At 34.0% G+C, this 23393-nt stretch overlaps 2 protein-coding genes across 3 annotated transcripts in view; one reads left to right on the forward strand and one right to left on the reverse strand.

Annotated features, from left to right (window-relative positions):
• The first annotated feature begins 984 nt into the window (after window positions 1–984).
• On the forward strand, window positions 985–10107 carry UTS2B (urotensin 2B). Its single transcript, XM_089910682.1, is given in 7 exon segments — window positions 985–2583; window positions 6641–6739; window positions 7924–7961; window positions 9442–9535; window positions 9722–9766; window positions 9769–9845; window positions 9848–10107. Coding segments are annotated over 7 exon segments (510 nt in total). The 5' UTR covers window positions 985–2483; the 3' UTR covers window positions 9905–10107.
• Window positions 10108–14875: 4768 nt separating this feature from the next.
• Window positions 14876–23393, reverse strand: part of OSTN (osteocrin) — a 41749-nt gene continuing 33231 nt past the window's right edge. Inside the window, exons 4-5 of one of the 2 annotated variants that reach the window (XM_022569554.3) lie at window positions 21774–21870; window positions 14876–18029 (exon numbers count right to left, since the gene is read on the reverse strand). In XM_022569554.3, coding sequence (XP_022425262.1) covers window positions 21786–21870 — 85 coding nt within the window. In that variant the 3' untranslated portion in view covers window positions 14876–18029; window positions 21774–21785. Of the gene's footprint in view, window positions 18030–20981; window positions 21871–23393 lie in introns of those variants that run through there. The other variant, XM_089910681.1, reaches the window with a different exon arrangement.

A 23393-nucleotide genomic window follows, 5' to 3' on the forward strand; every position in this document is an offset into this window, starting at 1 on the left:
ATGAGAAGAATTTAGTAGAATAATTTAATTATTAGGGAGAGAGGGATGAACGATTTAATGAAAGGGCTTTGTAAGCTTTTCCCCACAGTGAATGGATGATCATGAAAAAGGAACTTATTTTTCATCACCTTGACAACATCAACTAAGATATAACAGAAGAAAAGATTCAGACGATTGTATCAGATTTCCTGAAACAAACGTTGTGGAACAAAAGTCATACATATAAGTTTGTTTAGAAACAAGTCATCAGTACCCAACCCTATCAGAGAAGGCAAGCCAATTATTTTGCCTCTTTTAAGAAGGCAAACCCCATAAGAAATGGGATTCCTTGTTCTATATAACAAAATTTAAAAAAATCAGAACAATCTTATTTACATTTGAAAATATATATGTTTTTAAATTAAGGAACCATGAGCTAAACATGTCTTTAATATTGGCTCGCTCATATTTAACTTTCTCATTTCATTGAATAATTTATTCTCAGGTCTTTCTTCATTTTGGATTATTAAATTTATCAATATATTTTATATAAGATTTATCAGATTTATTATCTATATATTTAATATGTGATTTTTCTTTACTATTTAACTTGTAACTATTTTTCATCACATTTGTATATTCTTTGTTCATCAAGTGATACTGATATACCATTTTCCATATTGATATAATCTTTAGAAAATAGTTCAAAAAGCTAATCTAAATAATTTACTGAATAAACTATGATAGATAACATCAAGGTATATTTGAATGACAGAAACATGATAAACTTTTAAAATCAGGTTTCAAAGACAATGTTTATTCTTAACTTTTTAAGCTCAAGAAAAAACAGACATTTAAAGGGTCGCAACTATTTTTTTCACTTATCTAGCTTTGTAACTAGCTATAACGTTGAAGAGCATTATCCCATTTTGCCTTTAAATTACCACACATTTCAGTTATTATTTATTCACACAGCAACTATGTTTTCACTGATTTTTCCTTTAAATCACTCTGATACTTGCAAATAGGAATAGAAATGACTATAACAGTAACTGCTCTCAAAGTATTGACAATTTAATAGTGGAGGCAGACACACAAATGCATAACTGTAATAAAAAGAATGGATTTTTGAGTTGTGATAGATTTATCAACCAAGTGTTGCAGCAGCCCAAAGGAGGTTAAAAAAAAATATGTAGCAGGGGGAGCTATACTCTGGTAATAACCTATAATGGAAAAGAATCTAAAAAATAATATATATGTATAACTGAATCACTTTGCTGTACACCTGAAACTAACACAACGTTGTAAATCAACTATATTTCAATAAAAATTTTTAAAAATGTTATGGCCATAAGGGAAAAAAAGAGAGAGAGATCCAGAAGACTAAACAGAGCTGGTGACATTTGATCAGAGGCTTGAGGACTGAGAAGGTAAAATGGTGGTGGGATGAAGAGTCCATGCATACAGAAATATATCAGCAAAGCTCTGGAGTGTAGAAAGTGCAGGATATGTTCAGGAATTAGAAGTCTAATATAGCTGTGCACAAAGACATGTAGTGGAAAATGAGTCTGTGAAGAAAAAACAGTCCTGCCTATCAAACTAAGTAGTTTAGACTTTATTCAGAAAATTTATTAAAACAGTGGGTGAAAAGTTTGGTTCCTGCATCTGCTTAACAGCATCATGTGCTGCAGTTCACACACGTGGAACCAAGTCAGTTTTAGAGCAAATACCCCTTAAGTCTCTTGGGAGAAGGAGTAAATGCCAAGGCCATTGGTCATTGTTGCGTCTTCAAAGCCATGAAATTGGAACTACAGATATACTGAAAGACTTTGACTTAAAAAGAAAACTAACACAATTAAAGCAAGTATTAGAGAGAGTAATTGATGGGACACTTGCCAACTTTGAATTAATTAGATTCAGCCTTAATTTTTAAAAGTGCTGCTTGCAGCAAAATGAAACCATCCTTCTCCAACAGAGTGAGATGTTAATGTACCCATTATGATTCATTTCAAATTTGAGCTCTTCCCAGCTCAAATCTGTTTGGTTGGTTAAAAATGAAGTGGTGCTTGCAAATAACATTACTATCCGGAAGACCACATTTGGCTCTAAATCAGCCAAATGAAGGGCATTGTTCCCATTTCATTTTTATGAAAAGCTAACCCACAGGTCTCTAGTCCCAGTCTTTGCTTTATGCTATGCATGTGTTTGAGTGCGCGTGCATGCATAGGAATGCATGCTTTTAGTGAAATGGGCAAGTATGAGATATATTGATTGGGTTCTTCTTGTCATTGACTGAGTAGCAAACCTGTCACTTCTCCAAGTAAGTGAATCATGTTGACAGGGTGCACTACATTTTATAAGTTTTTTTCTCTTTGTCCAGATCATTTGTAGTAGAAGCACATTTGCCACCTTTTAAACGTGGTCTCTGAAGCATTCCAGAGCCATTGAAATATTCGTCTTGACCTGGATAGTCAGTTTTTCTGCTAGCGCAGAAGATTTTTAACATGAAGAAGATCCTCTCAACCACTCTTTGTTTCGGACTCTTAACTTTATCTGTAATGTTCTTTTTAGAATCGGTGCATGGGCTGCCATATTTTATCCAAGGTATGTACGTACGAATCTAAAATCCTACAGGTGGGTAAATAATCCTTATCTTCCTGTTTGCATTGCTTTGATTTTTCTACCACTATAGCAATAATGTTTTAAACATCAATATGATTTAATCAAACAGCCCTTCAGTAGTTGCTGTTTTAAATTACATGTAATCTGTGATGCTGTTCTCAAGTAAATTAATTTCAACTGACACTGTACTAAATTAATTTCAACTACATTCTTTTTTTCTAATCCAGGGGCATCTGTTTCTTATTTCTATTCCATGACCAAAGATGGGAATGTGTAAATAGTGATAGTGCTATGCATATTTCAAAAAATACATCTTGAGGAAAGAAAAATGAGATTTTCATCCAATGAGATTATTAATAAGTTACTTTTGAAAGGAGAGTGGTCCCTAGTAGAACACATCAAGAAAGAAACCTGTGTGTGAAGAGATTTGGGGAGAGTAATGCATGGGGAAATTTACATAGTACTTTCAGGAGGACGATGCTAACAGCCACATTACGCATGGACTGTATCAGATTTCTAACATACTTAGGGTACTTATATTAAATGAAATAGTTTAATTTATGACGTCTACAAACATATGCCACGATAAAGTTAGAGAAAATAATTTTCTGCTCTTGTAATATGGTAACTTGATCTTTCTTTAAAATTTTCAGTGCATTCTGTAGTGGAAATAGCTTTTAATCTGGGAATCAGTGGAGCTAGATTAAATGCTGATTTATTAGGCAAGCAACTTAACCTCATTGAAACTTTTATACATTTCTTTACATTTTAAAGATAGTAACTTAAAAATATTGCTCTTTAATATCTCTTCCAGTTTGAAACTCTGAGGTGATCTATCATCTAACTGATCTCCTTGTCAGGAAGAGGGAGATAGCCTTTTACTTTTGTCTTACTTGGGGGAACCAAGACAGAATGTAATAAATTTTCTTTACATGACACTGGGTTGAGAAAAGGGATTAAGTTTCCCCTTTCAGATCTAATTCAACTTTACTAGACCATTTTGCTTCAAATGTGTTTTAAAAGTCAATGAAAATTAGAGCAGTTCTTTTGACAGTGGAAATAAAATTGCAGAAACTCTTATTATTTATTTATAGGGATTTTCCCTTTGAAAAACAAATACAAGCCTGAGACCTAAATACAAGCCTGGGAATGAAAGATTCTGGATTTTATCCATGGCACTCACATTTTGTCTTTGGCCAGTCAAAATCATTGTACTTGGTAGGACTTCATTGTTTTTCCTGTGAAATAATAGGATTTTCAGTGTTCTTAACACAGTGTATATGTGTGAGGAGGGAAATATCTGGCCATTCATAAAGGACTTTGCAAAATTAGGATGTTAGTTAGTGTTAACTGTAACTTCTGATATCATGTGTATATGAAATACAGTAAAATCCAACTCAAACATTTTGCTAGCTTATAATTAGATAACAACTCTGATCCCAGAATAGCACATATTGATATGTGTATTTCATTGGCAACATACAGGAAAGGTTTCTTTCTGGGACCCCCTTTGACCTCAGTTTCATTATATATAAATGGAGAAGATTAGTTATTGGGAAGATTATTTTCTAATCTAAATTGTCAATGATTAGAGTGAGCTTCTCTCCATGTACACATTTTTCAAAGCAACTAAGTGTTTGACTTACTTTAGTCTTTTAACACATTGTTTTCAAATAAGCATTTGTCTGCTGACAGAACACCAAGGGGTCGCCATCCTCTGTGTTAGACGTCATGCAAGACCAATGGCACAATCTGTCAGCTTTCATTTGCTTGGCGCCGTATGAAAGCCTGCCTCAGTGGATAAGCTTGAAACTGGACAAACTGCCTACCACAAAAGGTGGAGGAGTGAATATTGTGACCAGAAAGGCTATGGCAATTTAATTTTTTTGGTATATTATCATTTGAGGGGTTTCCAGGTTTCTTTCTGGTAAAGTTTCTTGTCTATATCCCTTAAAAATCTTCACATTCAAATGACAAGCAGGAGACAACTGTCTTTTAAGCTTCAGTATCTCAAGTAGTAATCAATCAGTTTTTTCCTGTGTATTTGCAAAAGTAATCACTCTCTCATGTCTGAGCAACTTTGCCATCATTTGTGCTAAAGGGGTATCTGCACTTGGGTATTTTTTTATTCAAACATCTCCTTTATCAACACTAACTTTTAGTTCAAAGAAAGATGAAAAGTACATTCATTTTTTTTTCTTTTAAAGCTGTATGTGTTTTAATACTAAAAATAAAAACAAGAAATAAGACTTATTTGCTATTTTTCTTAGGCAGTATCTTACTTAACTTTAGAAATAAAAAAATTTTAATTTCTTGAAAAAACTTTTTCCTCAGAGATTCCTACAAAAGGTGGTTTTCTTAAAAGTTAGTGACAAGAATTTTTGAGGACAGTCATTCAGGTGTAATTACTAGAAACCAAACTGGTAAAGAATGGTAAATACATTAATTGTCTTTTTAAAAAATGTTCCACTTAAATATGCAGAGAAGTGGGCTGTAAATTAAGCAAACAAAAGCTTCAGATCATCATTTTTCTAGTTACCTTCCTCCTAGTCATAAATTCCCTAAACTGAAGGCAATGAATCTGTTTCTTTTATCACAGTTCTCCTTCTGAAACAAATAATCATTATCACCTGGCTACACAATGTTCCTTATTTTTTTCAATTAAAGCATTTTAAAGATTGTAATTTAACATTTTAGTGAACAGCTATAATAAAAAATTACTACACTATTGCATGGTCATGTCTTTCTCTTAAACTAAATTATCTCCATGGGTCCTTGTTTAATTGATGTTAAGCAAAAATTCCATTGCTAGTCTATTATTTTAACTACTCAAAGAAAAAAAAAACCTAGAATTTCACAAATACTTTCTATGTCTGTGAAGTAATGGAAATTGAGGAACTTTGAAATTGAGGAAATTGAGCAACAATAAGTGTTTTTGGTCAATGCAGAAAATTTTGACGCTGCCACCTACCCCAAGTCATTTATTTTCTTTCTCAGCAAAGCTTTCATTCCTTTAATTAGCCACTTAGTTTCTTGAGTTCATTAGTTGACATTTTGTAGACACAGGGAAAGAGAAAAAATTTAAAGGAAGAATTTAGCTAAATTATGAGCCATTTCTCTAACTGAAACCACAATATTCCCACTCCTAAATTTTAAACTCACTAATCTACCTTTTGTCCACACAATATCAATTATTATGAGGAGATAGAGGAAGAATGATCCTATAGAAATTGTACCATAAAGGTTTGATTTTTTAGGCCACCTCACAAAGTTCATTTTGTTTATAACACACTAATTATTATTTTGTTTGCATTAAAATCTTGTTGACTCTTCATTTTTTATAGCTTGAATAAAGTCTATTGTCCTGACTTCTACTCCAGAATTAAAGTATTTATGAAAATTTGGGTGATTTTTCTGTTTTTAGAGTGCTGAGATAGCTGGGCATCTGACCAATGAGTAGGCTGGGAGGTAAATGGGCAAAGATGGAAAGATATCAATATGGAAAAAGTAGGCACTGTCTTACCTCTTCCACAGGGTTGCCTTGGATGATTCAAAGGCAATTCCCAGAACACAAAAAGGCTCATATTTTAATGTGTATCAAATAAAATCTCAAAATCAAATGTTATTTTTTCTTTTAAAAACAACTTTTAATTCATATTTCTTATGTTAAACACAATAGTAGAAAATTTTAAAAAAACGCAGATGAAAAAACAGAAAGCAAAATTTACCTGCAATTCTACTAACCCAGAAATAATTACAGGTAAAATTTAGTCTGTAACCTTCCAGGTATATTCTCTATCTCTGCCTCCCTCTCTCTCTCACAATCTCTCTTTGAGTGTTCACATACATTCAACGATCGTTAAAACAGCCCATCTTTTTGGATTACACACCTCTCTCTATACACATTTTATTGGTGAGTATACACATTGATAGTGATTGATAGTGATTATAGTTACCTGTAAAACGTATTTAATCAGAAACATGTTCAGTGACACAGACTGAAAATGGAGGTTTCACTACATTGAGGTAATTATTACAGGAAATGAATTGTTTCTAGATAAAGGAGATACAGATCGCGAAGAACTATTGCTGGCTCTACTGAATAAAAATTTTGATCTCCAAAGACCTTCCAACATTGGTGAGTTAAGAATAAAGTCAAACTTTATTTATTCCATCTTCTGACCTGTTCTTTCTACATGTTAATTTATATTAAATAAAATAATAATTACTAATTTTAATGCTGCATTGAAGGCTTAAATGTCTTTCTTATCTCGTATTCACGCTAAAAGCAATGGCGTTATTAAAAAATATTAAAATCGTATTTTGTTCAGTTTGAGAGTCCTAATGAGATCAGTAACTATCTAGTTACTCAATAGTTATCTTTAGTCGTATTTTCCTCTCACCTAAGCAATTCCCACTGGTACAGTTAATATTATTTTTACTAAATGCTTCAAGAGTATCACTAAATGTTTCAAAACAGGTTTCCACTAGAAATTTCACAAGTTAACTGTGGTTTTGTGGCAGTTAAGTTAGCACTTTTTTTGCAATCAAATTCTTTCAATTTGGGAAATGGTTGGAGTAGAAACCATTGGGCAATTTAGGCTACACCAACTGAGATTATTTTTTCTTTGAACAGGAGAATATGATTTACAATTATGCATCAGACTGGTCTCCAAGAAATGACAAATATTGTCAGAAACTTAGCAAGTCTAACCTGAGAGACAGTGTGACAATATGATAATGTGGTACCCTCTCAGAAAACATCTGTTCTTATAAAAAAATTGTCTATTCATGGGACAGTGTACCAGTTAAAACAATACCTTAATAAATACTTTAAAAATACAGGATTTTAAAATTAATAAGATATTTTCATTGAAGAAAATGAACACAATTATAAAAAAAAAAAAAGCTATACTCAAAGTGTAAAACCCAGAGGGAGCTGATATTAACATTTCTGGAAATTTCCTTCTTGATTGAATTATATAGATAAGATTTGTGTCCTGCTTTTTTTACTTAATATCATTTCATGAGAGTTTCCCCATGTCAGTAAACTAGCTTATTTCTAAATACTAGTCCTTGTTAGAACTATGGTTTATTTAAAAAAACTCTGTGCTTGATAGAAATTAGGTATTTGCTCATTACATTACTGATTATATTTCAATATTACAGGCATTGAAAAAATGCTTGGACCTTTATATTAGGGACAGGTAGGTGATCTCAAATCATACAAAAAAGACCTTTGTCTTCCTTGAATGTATGACCTGAAATGAATTAAATATTACTTGCAATGTACATTTTTCATATGATAAATGTGTCTTGCAGATATAGAGCTGGCTAACAAATTGGAAGAACTTAACCAGGTGAGAATGTGAAATACTTAAAATTTCAATTTTAATAATAACCAAAAGACACTTTCTTTTGACATAATAGTTGTTACAATTATTAATACTCTATTATAAAACCTTTATTCCTGCTAGAGGAAGAGTGAAGTAATTCGCTAGGGAAAAAGTAATCAAATTCTACTAAAAAATAAAGAGAACAGAACAGAGCCATAACTGAAGTGATCATGGGATAAAATGTCTAGAAATCTGGATTCTAGACCTAGCTATCCAATTACATATGAGACCATGGAAGAATTAAAATTCTCTGGACCTAAATCTCCTCATCTGTAAAATAGGAGGCTATAACTAGATTGGTGGTTTTCAAAAGTTATTATTATTTTTTAAAGTGGAAATTTTTTTTTCCAAACAAAATTGTATGTGGTCTCAGTAAATGAAATATACAAAAGTGGAGGGCTTCCCTGGTGGCGCAGTGGTTGAGAGTCCGCCTGCCGATGCAGGGGACACGGGTGCGTGCCCTGGTCCGGGAAGATCCCACATGCCGCGGAGCGGCTGGGCCCGTGAGCCAGGGCTGCTGAGTCTGCGCGTCTGGAGCCTGTGCTCCGCAGCGGGAGAGGCCACAACAGTGAGAGGCCCGCGTACCGCAAAAAAAAAAAAAAAAAAAAGTGGAGCTGCTCTGTTTGAAACAGCTAGTTGGGTGAGGGAGGGGCCCGAAGTGCTGCTTTCTTGACCTGCATTTGGCTTCGGTACAGAAAGCCCCTTAGCAACCTTATCTCCTGACTTCTTGCTATGAAGAAAATTGGAAAATCATTGGATTAGATGATTTCTTAACTCTCTCAAACACAACTGCATGCAAATCCACTATTATACAAACTGTATGGCTGTTTGTGAGAGAGAATTATGCCCCATCAATTCTTAGTATCTAGGACACAGACGCATGCAGTAGCTCAGGCTGAGTTCTATTTTGATAGAGTTAGGTCTTTAGGGTTTAGGCAATCAGCGAGCTTGCAAAAAATTAACATGGCTTACACTCTGGGTGGGAACCCTAGGGCATCAAAATACTTCTCACTTACTGCTAGAAGGGACAAATATTTCAGGAAATCCAAACATTCACATAACTCTTCGGAACTCCTTGAAAAGGACTGGTTATTATAGGTGACTTAATATCAAGACCAGCTACACAGGTTGTGTTTACAGGCTCCCCATTAATGAACACTCAGATTTGACTTCCTTCACCATTAGCCTGTTTGTTCCTGATCACCTGTTAAGTCATGGACCTTTCCCAGCCAGTTTCTAAATGCAAGTTTCGTTTTATTTTTCTATTTAATTCTTTTTGTTTATTTTCATTTGTTACTTTTATTTCCTTTTATGTTCCTTTGTCCTCCTTCCTTTCTTCCATCTTTCCTTCTCCCTTTCTTTGTCTATCTTTCTTCTTCTTCAATAGAAAAAAAAACATTGCTGTTATTAAAGATTAATACTTTTCATATTTGATTTTTAACAGCTGGAAAAACTGAAAGAGCAGCTCATGGAGGCAAAGGATGCTGAGATGTCTTATGCTATAGGTGGTCTATCTTCTTCCCATCCTAATAAGCGAGGTAAGTTTGGTGGTAGAAAAGAGTTGAAATAGAGATTTGCTGGACCTTTCCATAGTTAGTATAGCTTAGGCTGTGATGTGTTACCAATTATAATCTAAATCTCAGAGACCTAATATAATAAAATCCAATCATAAAGTTCAATGTACATAGTACAACCTTCTTCTACTTTGTGGCTATATCATCTAGATTATTGCTGTAGCTTGACGACCTCCAAGATTACCAAGACACAGGAAAGGATAGAGGATGCATCCCAGCTCTCAACTGCCTCAGTTCAGATCTCAGTTTTGTGACATGCATCACTTCTACTGAAGTCCATTGCCTAGAATTAATCACTTGGGCTGCCACCAAAATATTGGCAAGACAGACTAATAAATGTTAGAAAGCACGTACAGTACTTGGAGAGTACTGCCTCAACCACAGTCAATCCTTTGATCTTTTCTTAACCACATAGGCTATATTCAACCGTCTCCCATTAGAGACAACTCCAAACTCCTTTCACTGCTGCACCCAGAACAAAGAATAAGCCCTCCAGGAGATACTAATCTTTGTCAAATACAATGTGGCTCCTCTTCATTCACAGACCTATCAGCTAAAAGGACAAAATTCAATAATTGGCAGAGGAACAGGGACTGGATTATCACAATCAATAATCTTATTCACAAAGGAAAAGAACAAGAGGCACACAACATCAAGAATGCTGGCCTCCAGCAACTCTGAAATCTCACTGGGCAAATATTATAAAAGTTTCTTACCCTGGAGATGGAGAATAGTTTCTTGATTAGGACCTGCTAGTGTGTAGGTGGAGTGCTTTTTCCACTGTGTTATTTCCCCTGGCTTCACCCTTTCTGAGGTTTTTGCTTTTTTGGCTTTTTCATTTTCATCCCTGGACACATCATATGGGCTCCTTGGGGAATATTCCCTTCTTGAGGATTGCACAGTTTTCTCAGGTCTCCTCCTACTCTCACAAAGTTGGAGGCCCAAGGTTTATTTGGTCTTAAAGTGTCAAAGACATTTTTTATGCTAGGGTTTATGGTTTCTTTGCCAATGGTGTTCTTGTAACAATCTAGAAAGCTTCTCAGCTATTTCCTACACACAATCTTTTTAAAACAATTTTAACTCTTTTGCATTCTCATCCCCAACTGAGTTGCCTTGAAGACATCTGGAACATACTTGGAAGGCTATACATATAATCTGATTTGTGCCCTGAGCCCCTTATTCCAATTGATGTTTACCTGGCGTCACTCACTTAGAGTCATTTTAAATCCCATTTTATAGTTTTGGGATCCAGAAACAGCTCTTGCAATATTTCAAGATCTTGTATTTCTGAACTATCTCTTTTTATTTATTTGCAAAGACACCATTTTCTTCTTAAGCTCACTATTTCTTGCAATACCTGTCTAAGTGTCTCCAACAGCAACCTAAAAATACTGCCAATATTCTGTTTTCCTAGTTTTTCTTCTAGAAATTCAAGAGGAACACAGTCTGAACCTGAACTGTTGTAGACGTCAGTTTTACCACATACTGTGCTACTTTGTAAAATGGTTCTTCGTGTTTCCAGCCTATGATATCAATTTCCTTGTCTGCCATTAATCAACTGCTGAGACTGTGCCATAACTTAGGTTCTTCTTAGAGTACCACCCTCCTTCAAGTTTTCAAATTGTATTTTGGGACAAATTAGGCAAAGCACATCAAGAAAATAACCTTACAATCTCAGTGGTGTAACTTGGTTTAAGATTTATTTTGTATTTACATGAAGCCTTAGGTACCTTGGTTATTTTCCTTCACTTTGTCCCTGCACCGTGTGTCATTGTAGCAGGATAGGAAAAACATGGAGGTAAATGCACCCTTACCTGCCAAAATTAGGCACATGATCTCAAGCTAACTTAGCAGGGTTGGGGAAGCCCCTGGAGAATGTGGAGAAATGCAAGGGACAGTTGGAGAATCTTACCTCTACCATAGATATTTTGAGCTTGTTATGACATGTATAACAAAATCTTCCCAGTAATGATTTAAGTATATAAATTTGAGTTTAGGGAAGTAACTCAGATTGGAGATCTAAATTTGACAGTTATCTGCATATCAATATTGCGTGGTATTGTGATGAGACTGTCTAGGGAATCACTCTAGACAGATATAAAACAGAAGACATCCAAGGCCAAGTCCCAGGCCACACCAAGGTTAGAGACTGGGCAGATGAGAGAGAATTAGCAAAGGAGACTGAGAAGGAGCAGCTACCGAGGAAAAAGGCGACAAAGAAAAAGATGCCTCGGAAGTCAGATAAAAAACTGTTTCCAGGAAGACATAGTTCCGCTGTTCTAATGCCATAATAGGTCCAGTAAAATGAGAACTGAGATTTTCCATCTGAATAGCAATGGGAAGGGTTTTAATGGTTTTGACAAGAATTATCTGGTGGACTTATGGTTAAAGAGAATATGACCAAACAACAGGAATGACTAACAACAGACAACATTTTTGAGAAATTTTTTCTAAAGGGTAGTAAAAATTGGGATATTAGAGTAGCTTGAGGGGGTCAAGGAAGCTTTATGTTTGTTTGTTTTTAAGCAAGGAGATATTAAAACATATGTGTATGTAGTAGGAACAAAGTAAATATTTATGGTGATAAACATATGAATTAGACGCCCAGGTTAGGTGACAAAAACAACCCACATCATATCTGAAGTGTGGTGTTTATTGGCATAACTAGAAACAGTCCACCATAAATAGCAATGTATGATGGTAAAATGGACTCAGAGGTTCAGCTTAAAGCAAGAGTATCTTACACTTACTGTGAATTATTGTAATTTGTTTAATTATTTAATATATAGTTGACCGACCACTGCTAAATTCTTCCGTTCATTAAAAATATAACTGTCCAACACCTAGCATCATGCTAAAAATGGGGATTACAAGAGTTAACCAGATAGACATCAAGAGACACCAGAATGCTGGCTAGGGTTTTCCTTCACATAAATGATAAATGATAAATAAGCATTGAGGAGCTGACTCTACTGGGGATACCGTTCATGAAAGTTCCCTTCAACTTGTCCAGAAAATTTCCAAACTATGTTCCAGTGCATACTTAATTGAGCCGCTCTTGTGGTATAAATCTGGGATATGTGTAGATTTCTTTTTCCTTCCAGCCTGAGATATTCAAAAATATCCAGAGGGTAGAAAGGGACTTTCCAAAATACTATAAAAAGAAGATTGGATTAGCAGGCCAAGTTCTTCAGTTTACTGTCTGAAAATAAACTTCTGCTTGCATAGGATTTGAATGTGGTTTTGTTTAAAGAAAACGCTGGCTCTTTTGGGAATGAAAATAGACTCTGAGTGCTATCATAACACTCTACGTGTTTGCACTGATGAGCGCTAGGTTCACAGTTTACAGAATGAGTGGAGGTAGGGAGAGAAACCTAGGCAGGAAGATAGATTTTTTTTTTTTTTTGCGATACGCGTGCCTCTCACTGTTGTGGCCTCTCCCGTTGTGGAGCACAGGCTCCGGACGCGCAGGCCCCGTGGCCATGGCTCACGGGCCTAGCCGCTCCGCGGCATGTGGGATCTTTCCGGACCGGGGCACGAACCCGTGTCCCCTGCATCAGCAGGCGGACTCTCAACCACTGCGCCACCAGGGAAGCCCGATAGACTTTTATCATTTATGGCAAAGAGTGTCTTTACTGAGTTTTTCAACTCATTTTTATTGTGCATCCTATTAATCAATAGTGAATTGAAGACCCATCTCCCCAAGGTCTTCATTTCATAAACTACTTAGATTGAAGGAAATTAGAGAAATTTGTAATTAATTAGATGAAGCTAACGTAAGTTGGACAATTGATTGGGAACAACCCACAGAAGATTTAAAATGACTCATTCATTCATTTGAAGATTAAAATGCTGTTCAAATTGGTTTGATTTTTCTGAAATCAAATGATCAGAATGTGAAGACTCAATGTGATGATCAAATTATTTAAATATCATTTGGCGGTCTGCAAAGTAAACTTTAAATTTTCTTCCTTCTTTTTTCTCCAGTAAATAGAAGCATATTTATCACTGATTTTACTTATGTGACTTCCCCTTTGGGACTTAACTTACCCCAACTCTTAAATAGAAGGGTGTGTCTTACTGTATTCTCTGAACTGCGTTATATGCATTATAATGTGGAACAGTGCTGTCCAATAGAACTTTCTTTGATGATGTGACCATTCTCTAATTTGCACTGCCCATTATGGTAGTTACAGGCCACTAGGCATTACTGAGCACTTGGCTAGTGTGATAGAGAAGCTGAATTTTCACATTTGATTTAATTTTAATTAATTTAAAGATCCACATGAGGCTAATAACTACCATTTGAACATTCGTTTTAGAAAACTTTCTCTCATACTCAGGTGTACATAAACTATTTTATTCAAATGTACCATTTTATCAAAAATCTTCCTAATAAAGATTTTGTTTTGTTTATTTTTTAGCTTGCTTTTGGAAATACTGTGTCTAAAGTTTTTCCTCTGGATGCCAAAAAAGATAAGAACATTAGACAAAATTATATATCTACTCACTTTACTGCTTAAAGATTGTAGCTATTTCAAGCATAAAGAAACGGTGGCAGAATTTATCCAGCATATTACATGCTTAAAACTTATGTTGTGAATAATGATGACAAATCAGTTGCACTTTTGAATGGCATGGGACGATCAGAATGGCTTTGTAGACCTGAAGTTGGGAGTGCTGTTATCTATTGTATGCTTTTCATAAATTCATTGTCTACATATAGTTTTGTCCAGAGATGACTAGGCTGTTGAGCTATCAATTAAAATATTTTAGACAGTGTCTTGGAAAATTAAATTATATTGTCCCAATTTATATGAGAAATTATATTTTATTAAATTTATTTAAAATATTTTAGAAAATGTCTTGGAAAATTAAATTATATTGTCTCAATTTATAGAAAATGTGCATCATTGTCTTTTCTCTTTTTTTGTGATTATGCTGGCTACTATCTCTTTTCTGTTCATTAGGGCAATTGTCACTGAGACTACTACAACCAAATGAATACATTATAAGAAGCAGAAATCTATTGTTTATCGGACTCTAGGAGAAAGATGTATTAGAAGTTTCAGAGATAGATATTAAGAAAATTTTTGTACAGAAAAATTTGCTTTTGGGTCCTTTAATTCTCATCTCTGCCTCCTCCACAATATCAGAAATTATTTGAGGCTGTCAGCACGTCTGTGAGAGACTAGACTCATTGTACCAAAAACGTCAAGTAAAACAAAACAAAAACTCATTGGATTTTCCTTCATTTTTTCCCCCACGTTTTCACATCAAACTGCTCTTGTTTACATCTCGTCTGAGCAAACTTATTTAATCAATTCAAGGCTGGGAATCCAATTTCATTTTTGTTTGCCACCTGTTGTGGCACAGAAGCATAGTCGAAGTAACTTTATAATTAAAGAATATCAATGACTAGCTGGCCAGATGAGCCTACCGGCATTCTGTTACGTCACAGAACAGGGGAAATGCAGTTTATCTACATGATGTTAATTGTGTGGTGCTTAAAGATAAGACTATCTCATGAGCTAGAATGAACAATATTGCTTAAGCTAAAAAAAAAATTTAAAAATACACGAAACTGACCAAGTTGAGTTACATGCCTGTAATGCTTTAAATACACTTGTTAGGAGCCACATAAATATTAGTTGCTCAATAATGCCTGAATGTTCCCACGTATTTACACCTGTTGTGAACATAAACATGATATTATCATAAAGAAAACAAAACTCCTGTTTTCATCATCTCACGTTTATTAACTTTGGAGCAGTTGAACAATATTTATGCATTTGTAAACTTTAGGGGTAATGTCATTCAAAAAAGGTTTTGATACTTCTTCCTTTTAGAGAAAGTCATCTGTTTATAATTTTTTTTCTTTTTATAATTTGCTTTAAGAAGTTTAATTCCCTAAAGATATCTGTAGATTAAAGGTAGAATTTGCTAGATTTTTGTGTGTGTGTAACCAGGAATTAATATCCCCCATGAAAAACTGGTTATATAATTAACACCAGAACTCAGAAATCCATATTCACTGTTTGCTGTATGAAGCTTTTTACAGGAACAAAGAAAAATAAAAAGTAATCTATTTCTTTGAAACTAACTGAAAAGTCCTTTAAGCTGGTGACTTTCAATGAAATATAGCTGGATTTAGTAATATACAATGCGTTATACAAATAGATGAGATGACTCGTCATGTTCTTAACAGAAATTATGTCTTAAATTTCCTGCTATGTTAAAAGGATGCCTTATTTTAAACTAGAATACCGCTGACTTATTTTCTACTCTGTATAAAGTAGTGGTAAAAGTTAAAATACGAAATAAAATAGTTATAAGTGGAGAAAACACTTTTCTTTTTTTCTTCATGTAAGTCTTGTGTATTCTTATTTTCTTCATGTAAGTCTTGTGTATATGCTAGAGACAAATGCATTACACATTAGAATAGAGTATAAATCGATACACTGTGACTTCTTACTTTAGTTAAAATGGAGGCCATAGGCATAATTTTGAATTTAAAAATTATAGAAGATAGGAAATCAATTTGTTTAATCCAACTTTAAATCTTTATCATGAGAAATTTTTAGGTTAAAGTAGGTTTTAATACCTTTTGTCAAAGTGTGAACCAACAGTACCCAGTTGGATTAGCAGCTGACAAATATCCAAAGGGGAGAAAAAGGAAAGAAAGAGCTTCTAAGGAATTAGACATATTTCTATAATTCATCAGAAAGTTGGGAAAGGTGGGCAAGAGCAATTATAACTTAAATAATTCTTTCAAATAATGAGTCCTGCAGTATATCTGTCCATGTACCACTAACTTTCTAATGTAAGTTTATGAACAGAAATTGAAGAATCAGTGAGATTTCGCAAAATTCAGTTCTCTTTGCTAAGGCTCCTCTATTACAATTAAAAGAATCATTCATTTTCAGTTTTTTCCTAAGCTTAAAGTTTTTCAGCAGTTAGAACATTTCCCCCCTCAAGGAGAAGTTATATACAAAACCACTTTGTATTCTAAGTGCATATGTTCATCTCTATGTCAGAGTTTATTTTGTTCTTTGGATCGTACGTTAATTCATTTTTAGGTAAGATCAACAACAACCCATTTCTCTCCCCTTCTTCTGATATGACTATACCTTCTCATCACAGTCTTCCTTTTTAGGCTAAAATAAACCTTTGCTCTGCTGACTGAACTTTTTTTCTTCCCACATATCAGGTCTGTTTGACAGTGATTACTAGGGTTTAAAGAAGTGTTTTCAGAGGGTTTTAAAATTTCTGCTGACTTATGCTAAATCTCTGGTCCAAGGAATAAGTTATCTTTATGTTTTGAAAGCATATCCAATGCACAATGGGCTTATGCATCTAAATTACAAGAACAACACAGTTTTGCTGAGAGTTGAGCTTTCCAGAATACCAAAACTTATGCTTTCATAGGCCAATTAAAAATAATTTGAATCTTTTTAAAGAAATCATTCTCATATATTCTTCAATGCTTTATTAAACACAGTATATGAAACAAATTAAATGGATTCTTAGATGAGTGATTAACAACAAAAAGACTGTTTATTGTAATGTGCTAAAATATACTGTGCTACAATTAGGTGAACTTAATTGGCCCCAAGTGCTTTGGTGGTTTCCTACTTGGTGATTCTTTGACTTCCCCATACTTTCATCTGTTACTTCTGTGTGTAGTTGTTCTCATAATCAGCCAGTGCTACTCTTAATTAACTATAAGTTGTAATTTAGAGAAATGGAAAGTTGTTAGGGGACATGAGATAGCCAAACTTGGCAAATGAGTAATATCCTTCATTTCCTAGTTCTAAGTCAATGTACTCCGACCCGCAGTGTTTCTTAGTTCATTGGGAGAATAAAGTTTATGGGCTTAATTACTGCTGTTTTTTTCTGCTCAGAGACATTTTTCTCTTGTTTCTGGAACTGGGACTGTGTTTTATTTGGTTGAGCCGGATTGACATTTGAATATAAGAGAAGTCTAGTTTCATAATCATTACCCAAGAGCCTCACAGACAAAGGATACGAGAGAAGTAAAACTTCAAGAGAAACTATACAGCATTGTCTTTCCTTGTTCCCCAATGATGAACAAATGGATTGTACCTAAATTTTACTGAAAGATATCAGTCTTCAGTTATTATTCTTCAGTAATATATGTAAATGGTAAATGCACATAGAAAGCGTTTCACTGTATTGTGTTTCTTAGAAAAGTAAGGTTTGGGGCCAAGTAACCGTTCATGAATAACTAAAATATATATTTAAAATATATCCATACATTGAAATTATCTGCACAATTTAATTGAAGTTACAACAATACTGTGATGTGATGAACTGAAGTTAAAGCTCTGGAAAGGATTACAGAAGGTTCCTTAGAAGTTTAATCATTGTGGAGTGTGAAGAACTTCACTGCAGCATCTTCCATATTTCTGTGACATTTCGCCCAAGGAAGTTGTGTCTGCAAAAATGAAAGTTGAAAATGTTAAACTAATCTGAACTCTGTAGTTAAGGGGAAGCTCATCAACTTCAGTGGAGAAGAGCTAAAACTCTAATTACATGAGGTTTCATTATAGCTTTTATTTATGCACCATATTTTTATTGCAGAGACAATAATGCAAAATGATAATTTCAGATCAAAATTTATTAAAAAAGGATATTTTTAATGTAACAGCTAGGCGCTTATGCTGAAACCACACTTCCATTCTTCCAGTACCTCTATTTATTTTGAGTTTTCAGTCTTGGTTCAAAGGATGTTGCCATGACAAGTGAAAGATAAAGAAAATCTGATTACTACTTCTATTGTTATATTAACATGTTGATAATTATTGTACATCTTGCTCTTTTTAAAGGGTCCAACCATATACTGGTATTTAAACACAATATTTCTGTTATTTGCGAATTACATTAATTTATCTGAATGATAGTGTGTCAATATTGTTCTAAAATAAAAATTGTCAGTATAATACAGCAACATTTGCCTCACATTATTAAAAGTCTTAAGCCGGGGTAGTACAATTAATGGTCATATTTCTATCACATTTCATCAAGTGGGCACTCTGATTTCAACGGCAGCAACCTAGAACTTGCTAATTGCATCTAGAGAACTTATGAAACTTTACCACTCTTAATTCAAGTTGCTTAGAACTGAAGCCTATTAAAAACTCAAAATTTGGGTCCAAAACATTAATGATTTGAGCAGGACGTTGTGTAAAAATCAGATTATCTTCCTTTCCAAAATGCCTATCAGGGAAGAGATTAGCATTTGTTCTGGAAACTAAGTAACACACAGCAGCTATATCTAGACTTGATTTCAAACCAAGAAAAACTTCCATGATTACTATCAGTTTCATTTTTAGTGTGAAGACTTATATTGAAACCCAGAAGGTGAAAACCCACAAATAAAATTGCTCCAAATGAGTGTACGTCAACTCCCACAGAAGTGAAACAAAGATTTTCATAAAGTCTGAGATACTGTTTCTGTTTCCTTAAGAAATGGTTAATCAGTGAAGTGGGCAATAACAATTTAGCACACAGGCCCTATGGGTCATGAAGAGAATGTTGGCTTAGAAGTCCAGAGACTGGGTCCTGGATCTTTCTTTGTCCAAAAGTCTGTAAAATTTTGGGCAAATCAATTTCCTCTCAAAGCCCGTGTTCTCATTCATTAAAAAGAAAAAAAAAAAGATTTAGGTTAAATGAGACTTTATGTTCTTTTAACCTAAATGTTCAGAATATGTTCAAAAGATTTAGCTGCATGATTATGTGAACACTGTTTAATGACTCAAGTTATCTATTAAATGATTCACATATTACATCTGTTTAATTCAAGGGAATATTGTGACAATAAGAAATAACATAGCAAAAATAATTTTGAAAAGTTGAATGGAAATCAGAAATATATTTTGATGGCCTTTATTATTCATAAATATAAAACATGAAATTTCACATGAGGGAGTCAAAAAATGTCTGAGAAATCTTGGTGATAGTAGCAGGAAGTAAGGAATAGAAACGATGGTTGAGCAGGTGAGCACACAATGATTGAAAAAAGGAAGAGAAAATATGTGATGGTAAGTTCTTTGCTAAACATATTTTTTTGTGATATTACTCTCTTGATGTTATAATAATAAGGACAGTGATTGTCATGATACTCTGTAAAGTCTGTTAAGTGAAGGACATAATATACTAATTTGGATTTCACTCAACAGTGATTCAGAAAACATTATGTTAATTCAATGGCCTTTTCGTAGTTTAGTAGCTCTTTGGAGTTTTCATGGTCTAAAACTTCATATAAAAATTTATAGAAAAAATGAGCTTCTTGTATGATTTTTTTTATCATAACCTGTTTTGGTTGAATTCAGAAATACTAAAATGGGTGATAATCAAGGGTTGCAAAGGTGATAGGATACATATGGAAACCAATTGAACTTAATTATTTTAACCTCAGTGTCATAACGTTCTCAATACTTCAAGAAACTACAGGATTGTGGCCCTAATTTCAAGGAGTTACTTGATTTTTGATAGCAGTTAGTTCCTACTCAAATATAATATGGTGATTGTTAACAGCCCCAAGAGTGACCATACTTGGTATATCTCTAGATATAAAGACAGTTCAGTCTGAGTTTTGAAGATGGTGCTGCTGAAAAGGCAGTGATATTGGCTGTATTCAGTAAGTCCTCCCGTGTTTATGGACATTCAGTAACTTCTTAACTGCATTGATCGACGACTCCACAGAGAAAAATATTTATTTTAATTAAGTCATTCTGAGAATGAGAAAGTAGAGGTAAAATATTGACTTTTCATTGTGGTTGAGAGTATTTGATGAGGAGAAAAAAATGACATGACAAATTAAAAGAGGATCAAGGCTAATGTGATGCTTTGGGGGCATCACTGGTCTGAGGATTATCTTGAGAAAAGCAGAAAGCAGAGTTCTCTCTCTGTAGCCTGAAATTGTCGAAGCAGTTCTGGGTTGTCTTATCTATTTGTGAGGAAGAATGCACCCTCTGTAAGCCCTATTGGGAGAAAATACATTGCCTAGATTTTATATGCAACAAATATTCAGTGTTTAAAACATATAATATGTGTGATTAAATATATTGTTTAAAATATAAGCTTACAATTTAAGCTTTCTGGAATTGAATTATACTTGTATCAATTACTAGCTATGTAGCATTGTGGGTTAATTAATATATCTAAGCTTTCCACTTATTTGTATAATAATTATTGAGTGCTTAACACATGTCAGGCACAATTCTAAGTGCTTAATGTATATCAATTCATTTATCCTCAGGACAATGCAATGTGGTAGAAATTATTTTTGTCCTCATTTTATGAAAGAGGTTTTTAGACTTTAAGCAAGTTGCCACAGCTAACAGATAGATGACCTGGGATTTGACCCAAAAAGCCTGACCTCTCTACCTGGCACTTTTACCCCTTATACTGTACTGCTTCTCAAGATGTTGGGATAGTAACAGTACTTACTTTATGGAACATGATGAGTAAATTAAACAATGCATGTATAGCACTAGTATAGGACTCAACACAGAGTTAATTTTCAGAACTGTAATATAAGCTGTTATCACTTGCACGTATTGTGTGTCCGATATATTCTGGGACTAGTACAAGAATCTAATTTAATCTCTACAATACCCTTATGTTATTATCTAAATGTACAACCTGTAGAGAAATAAGGTATCTTGATAGAAATGAGATAATGAATGACAGAACCAGGATTTGGATTATATGTCCTGATTCCTTGGCTAATACCCTTTCTGGGACACCATTCTCTCTCCTGTGTTCATGATGATAATTCTGGTAATGTAGTTATTAGCAACAAAATTCTGTGTGTCACTAGAATGTGTCTTCTTCATAGTAGAAGGATTGCTACACATTTATCTATATTTATGAAAGTGATTTATTGTTTATTAGAATTTTATTATTTGCATATTAATATTCAATAATTACATAGAAGTCCGTGAGAATAACTAAATCTTTTATTTTAGGGTGAAGTAGGTCTAGGAATGTTTTTTTTAATGTCATTTAAATTATTTAGCATCTATATACTAATCAAGTACAGAAATGTTTGAAAAAGCAAATTTATAAGCTAAGGAATCAAAAGGGGGATTTACAAACCAAGATGGATCAGTTAGCCCATTGTGAAATGTTAATCAAAGCCTGCAGGTATTATATTTCTTCAAATTGTACTCACGATTGGAATCAATTAGCCTCTGGAATTTGAAAGCCGGTTTCTACCAATCCGATCCATGGGGATACCAAATCGCCTTTTTGGATGATCTACTACTTTCCTGAAACAAGCGAAAAAGAACATTTTTAAGCTAAAGTCCAAGTTATCAATCATTAGTTTTGCTCTTTTATTTCATGCAAATCTGGGGGCTTTCTTCTGGAGTTGGAATAACTGTGATAGTTCTCATTCATCAGCACCCACTATGCATTAGACACCATCTCTTATCTATTCATCTGTTGAAGTAGGTTTGACTACCTCCATTTTACATCTGAGGATACTTAGGCTTAGAGAAATTAAATAACTTATCCAAAATCAAATAGCCCAGATGAAACAATCTGCTGAGTGTTTAGTTTGGGTAAGTCCCTTTCCCGTCATCAGACTTGAGTGTATTCCTCTGTTAATTGAGGAAGATTGCACTAGGTCAGCAGTTTTCCCCAACCTCTCCCTTAGAATGGTTCTCCTGGGGAAGGAGGGAGAGGAAAGGATGCTGATGCCAAGACTGAATGTGGGGTAAGTGTGCCTCTCAGGTCTTCACTCAGATTTTACCTAGAGAAGCTTTGTATGAGATGGTCTATGTTTGTTATATGTACTCAAATATTCTTAGGGAAAAAAATACTTCATTATTAAAATAAAGTTTAAAAAAAATCCTACAGGAGGCCTTACAGTTTGTATGTTTATAAATTATCTCTTTAAAAAGAAACATTTTAATTTGATTTGTTATTGTCATCACTTGGTGCTATCAAGTCAAAATCCTAACAGAAGAGGTCCAAGAGTTGTGAATGCATAATATACACTGGCCTTGGAATTAAAAGATGTTTTCAGTCTTCTTAATGAAGATAGAAATAGGGAGAAGCTAAGAAGGCTATGTAAATAAGTGACTTATCTCACAGCTGAAGGGAGTTGACTTACAGGTTTGTTAGGCTTTTTATTGACATATATACATAGAGAAAAGAGGATAAGTATTTTATAAGTGAACAATATGAGACATATACAGATTATAAGCGCAATAAGTACCCAGATCAAGAAATAAAACATTACCAGTAGTCAAATAGTTTTGGAATAGGAAAGAGTCTTAAAGTTAATTCTCGCACCAAATGTAAGAATTTCTGCTTCAATTTTTGACCAGCAATGATAAATCTCATCACTTGAAAATCTCAGTGATGAACTAATTACCTCACAAGACAACTTTGTCAATATTCAACAGCTTAAAGAGTTAAAAAAGGTTTGCTTCAGAACATTTCCAATAGCTTCTTTTGTTCTTTCTAATTACTTGCATTACATTGTCAGTATTATACTAAATAATTTAAGCACTAAAAATAAATAAAAACTACAAAAAAAATCTATGTTTTTTTTCCTATTATCATTTACTAGGTACCTACTATGTATGATTCCTTTTGTGGCTGTCTTGGGATCAATAAGTCAGAAGCAGTCTTTGCTTTCAAAAACCTATAATTAAGTACTGTCAGAGTGACAAGGATTTTTTTTTATAAGTGACATTTCTTTTATTATATAGTATAACTTTTTTTCATTTGTCCTTCTTTATAACACACTTTTAAGGAAGTATTATGACAACCCAACAAGGTA

This window comes from Delphinapterus leucas, chromosome 4, assembly GCF_059928025.1.
Source record: "Delphinapterus leucas isolate spDelLeu-1000000601 "Yukka" chromosome 4, BTC_Dleu_Yukka2, whole genome shotgun sequence".
Classification (NCBI taxonomy): Eukaryota; Metazoa; Chordata; class Mammalia; order Artiodactyla; family Monodontidae; genus Delphinapterus; species Delphinapterus leucas.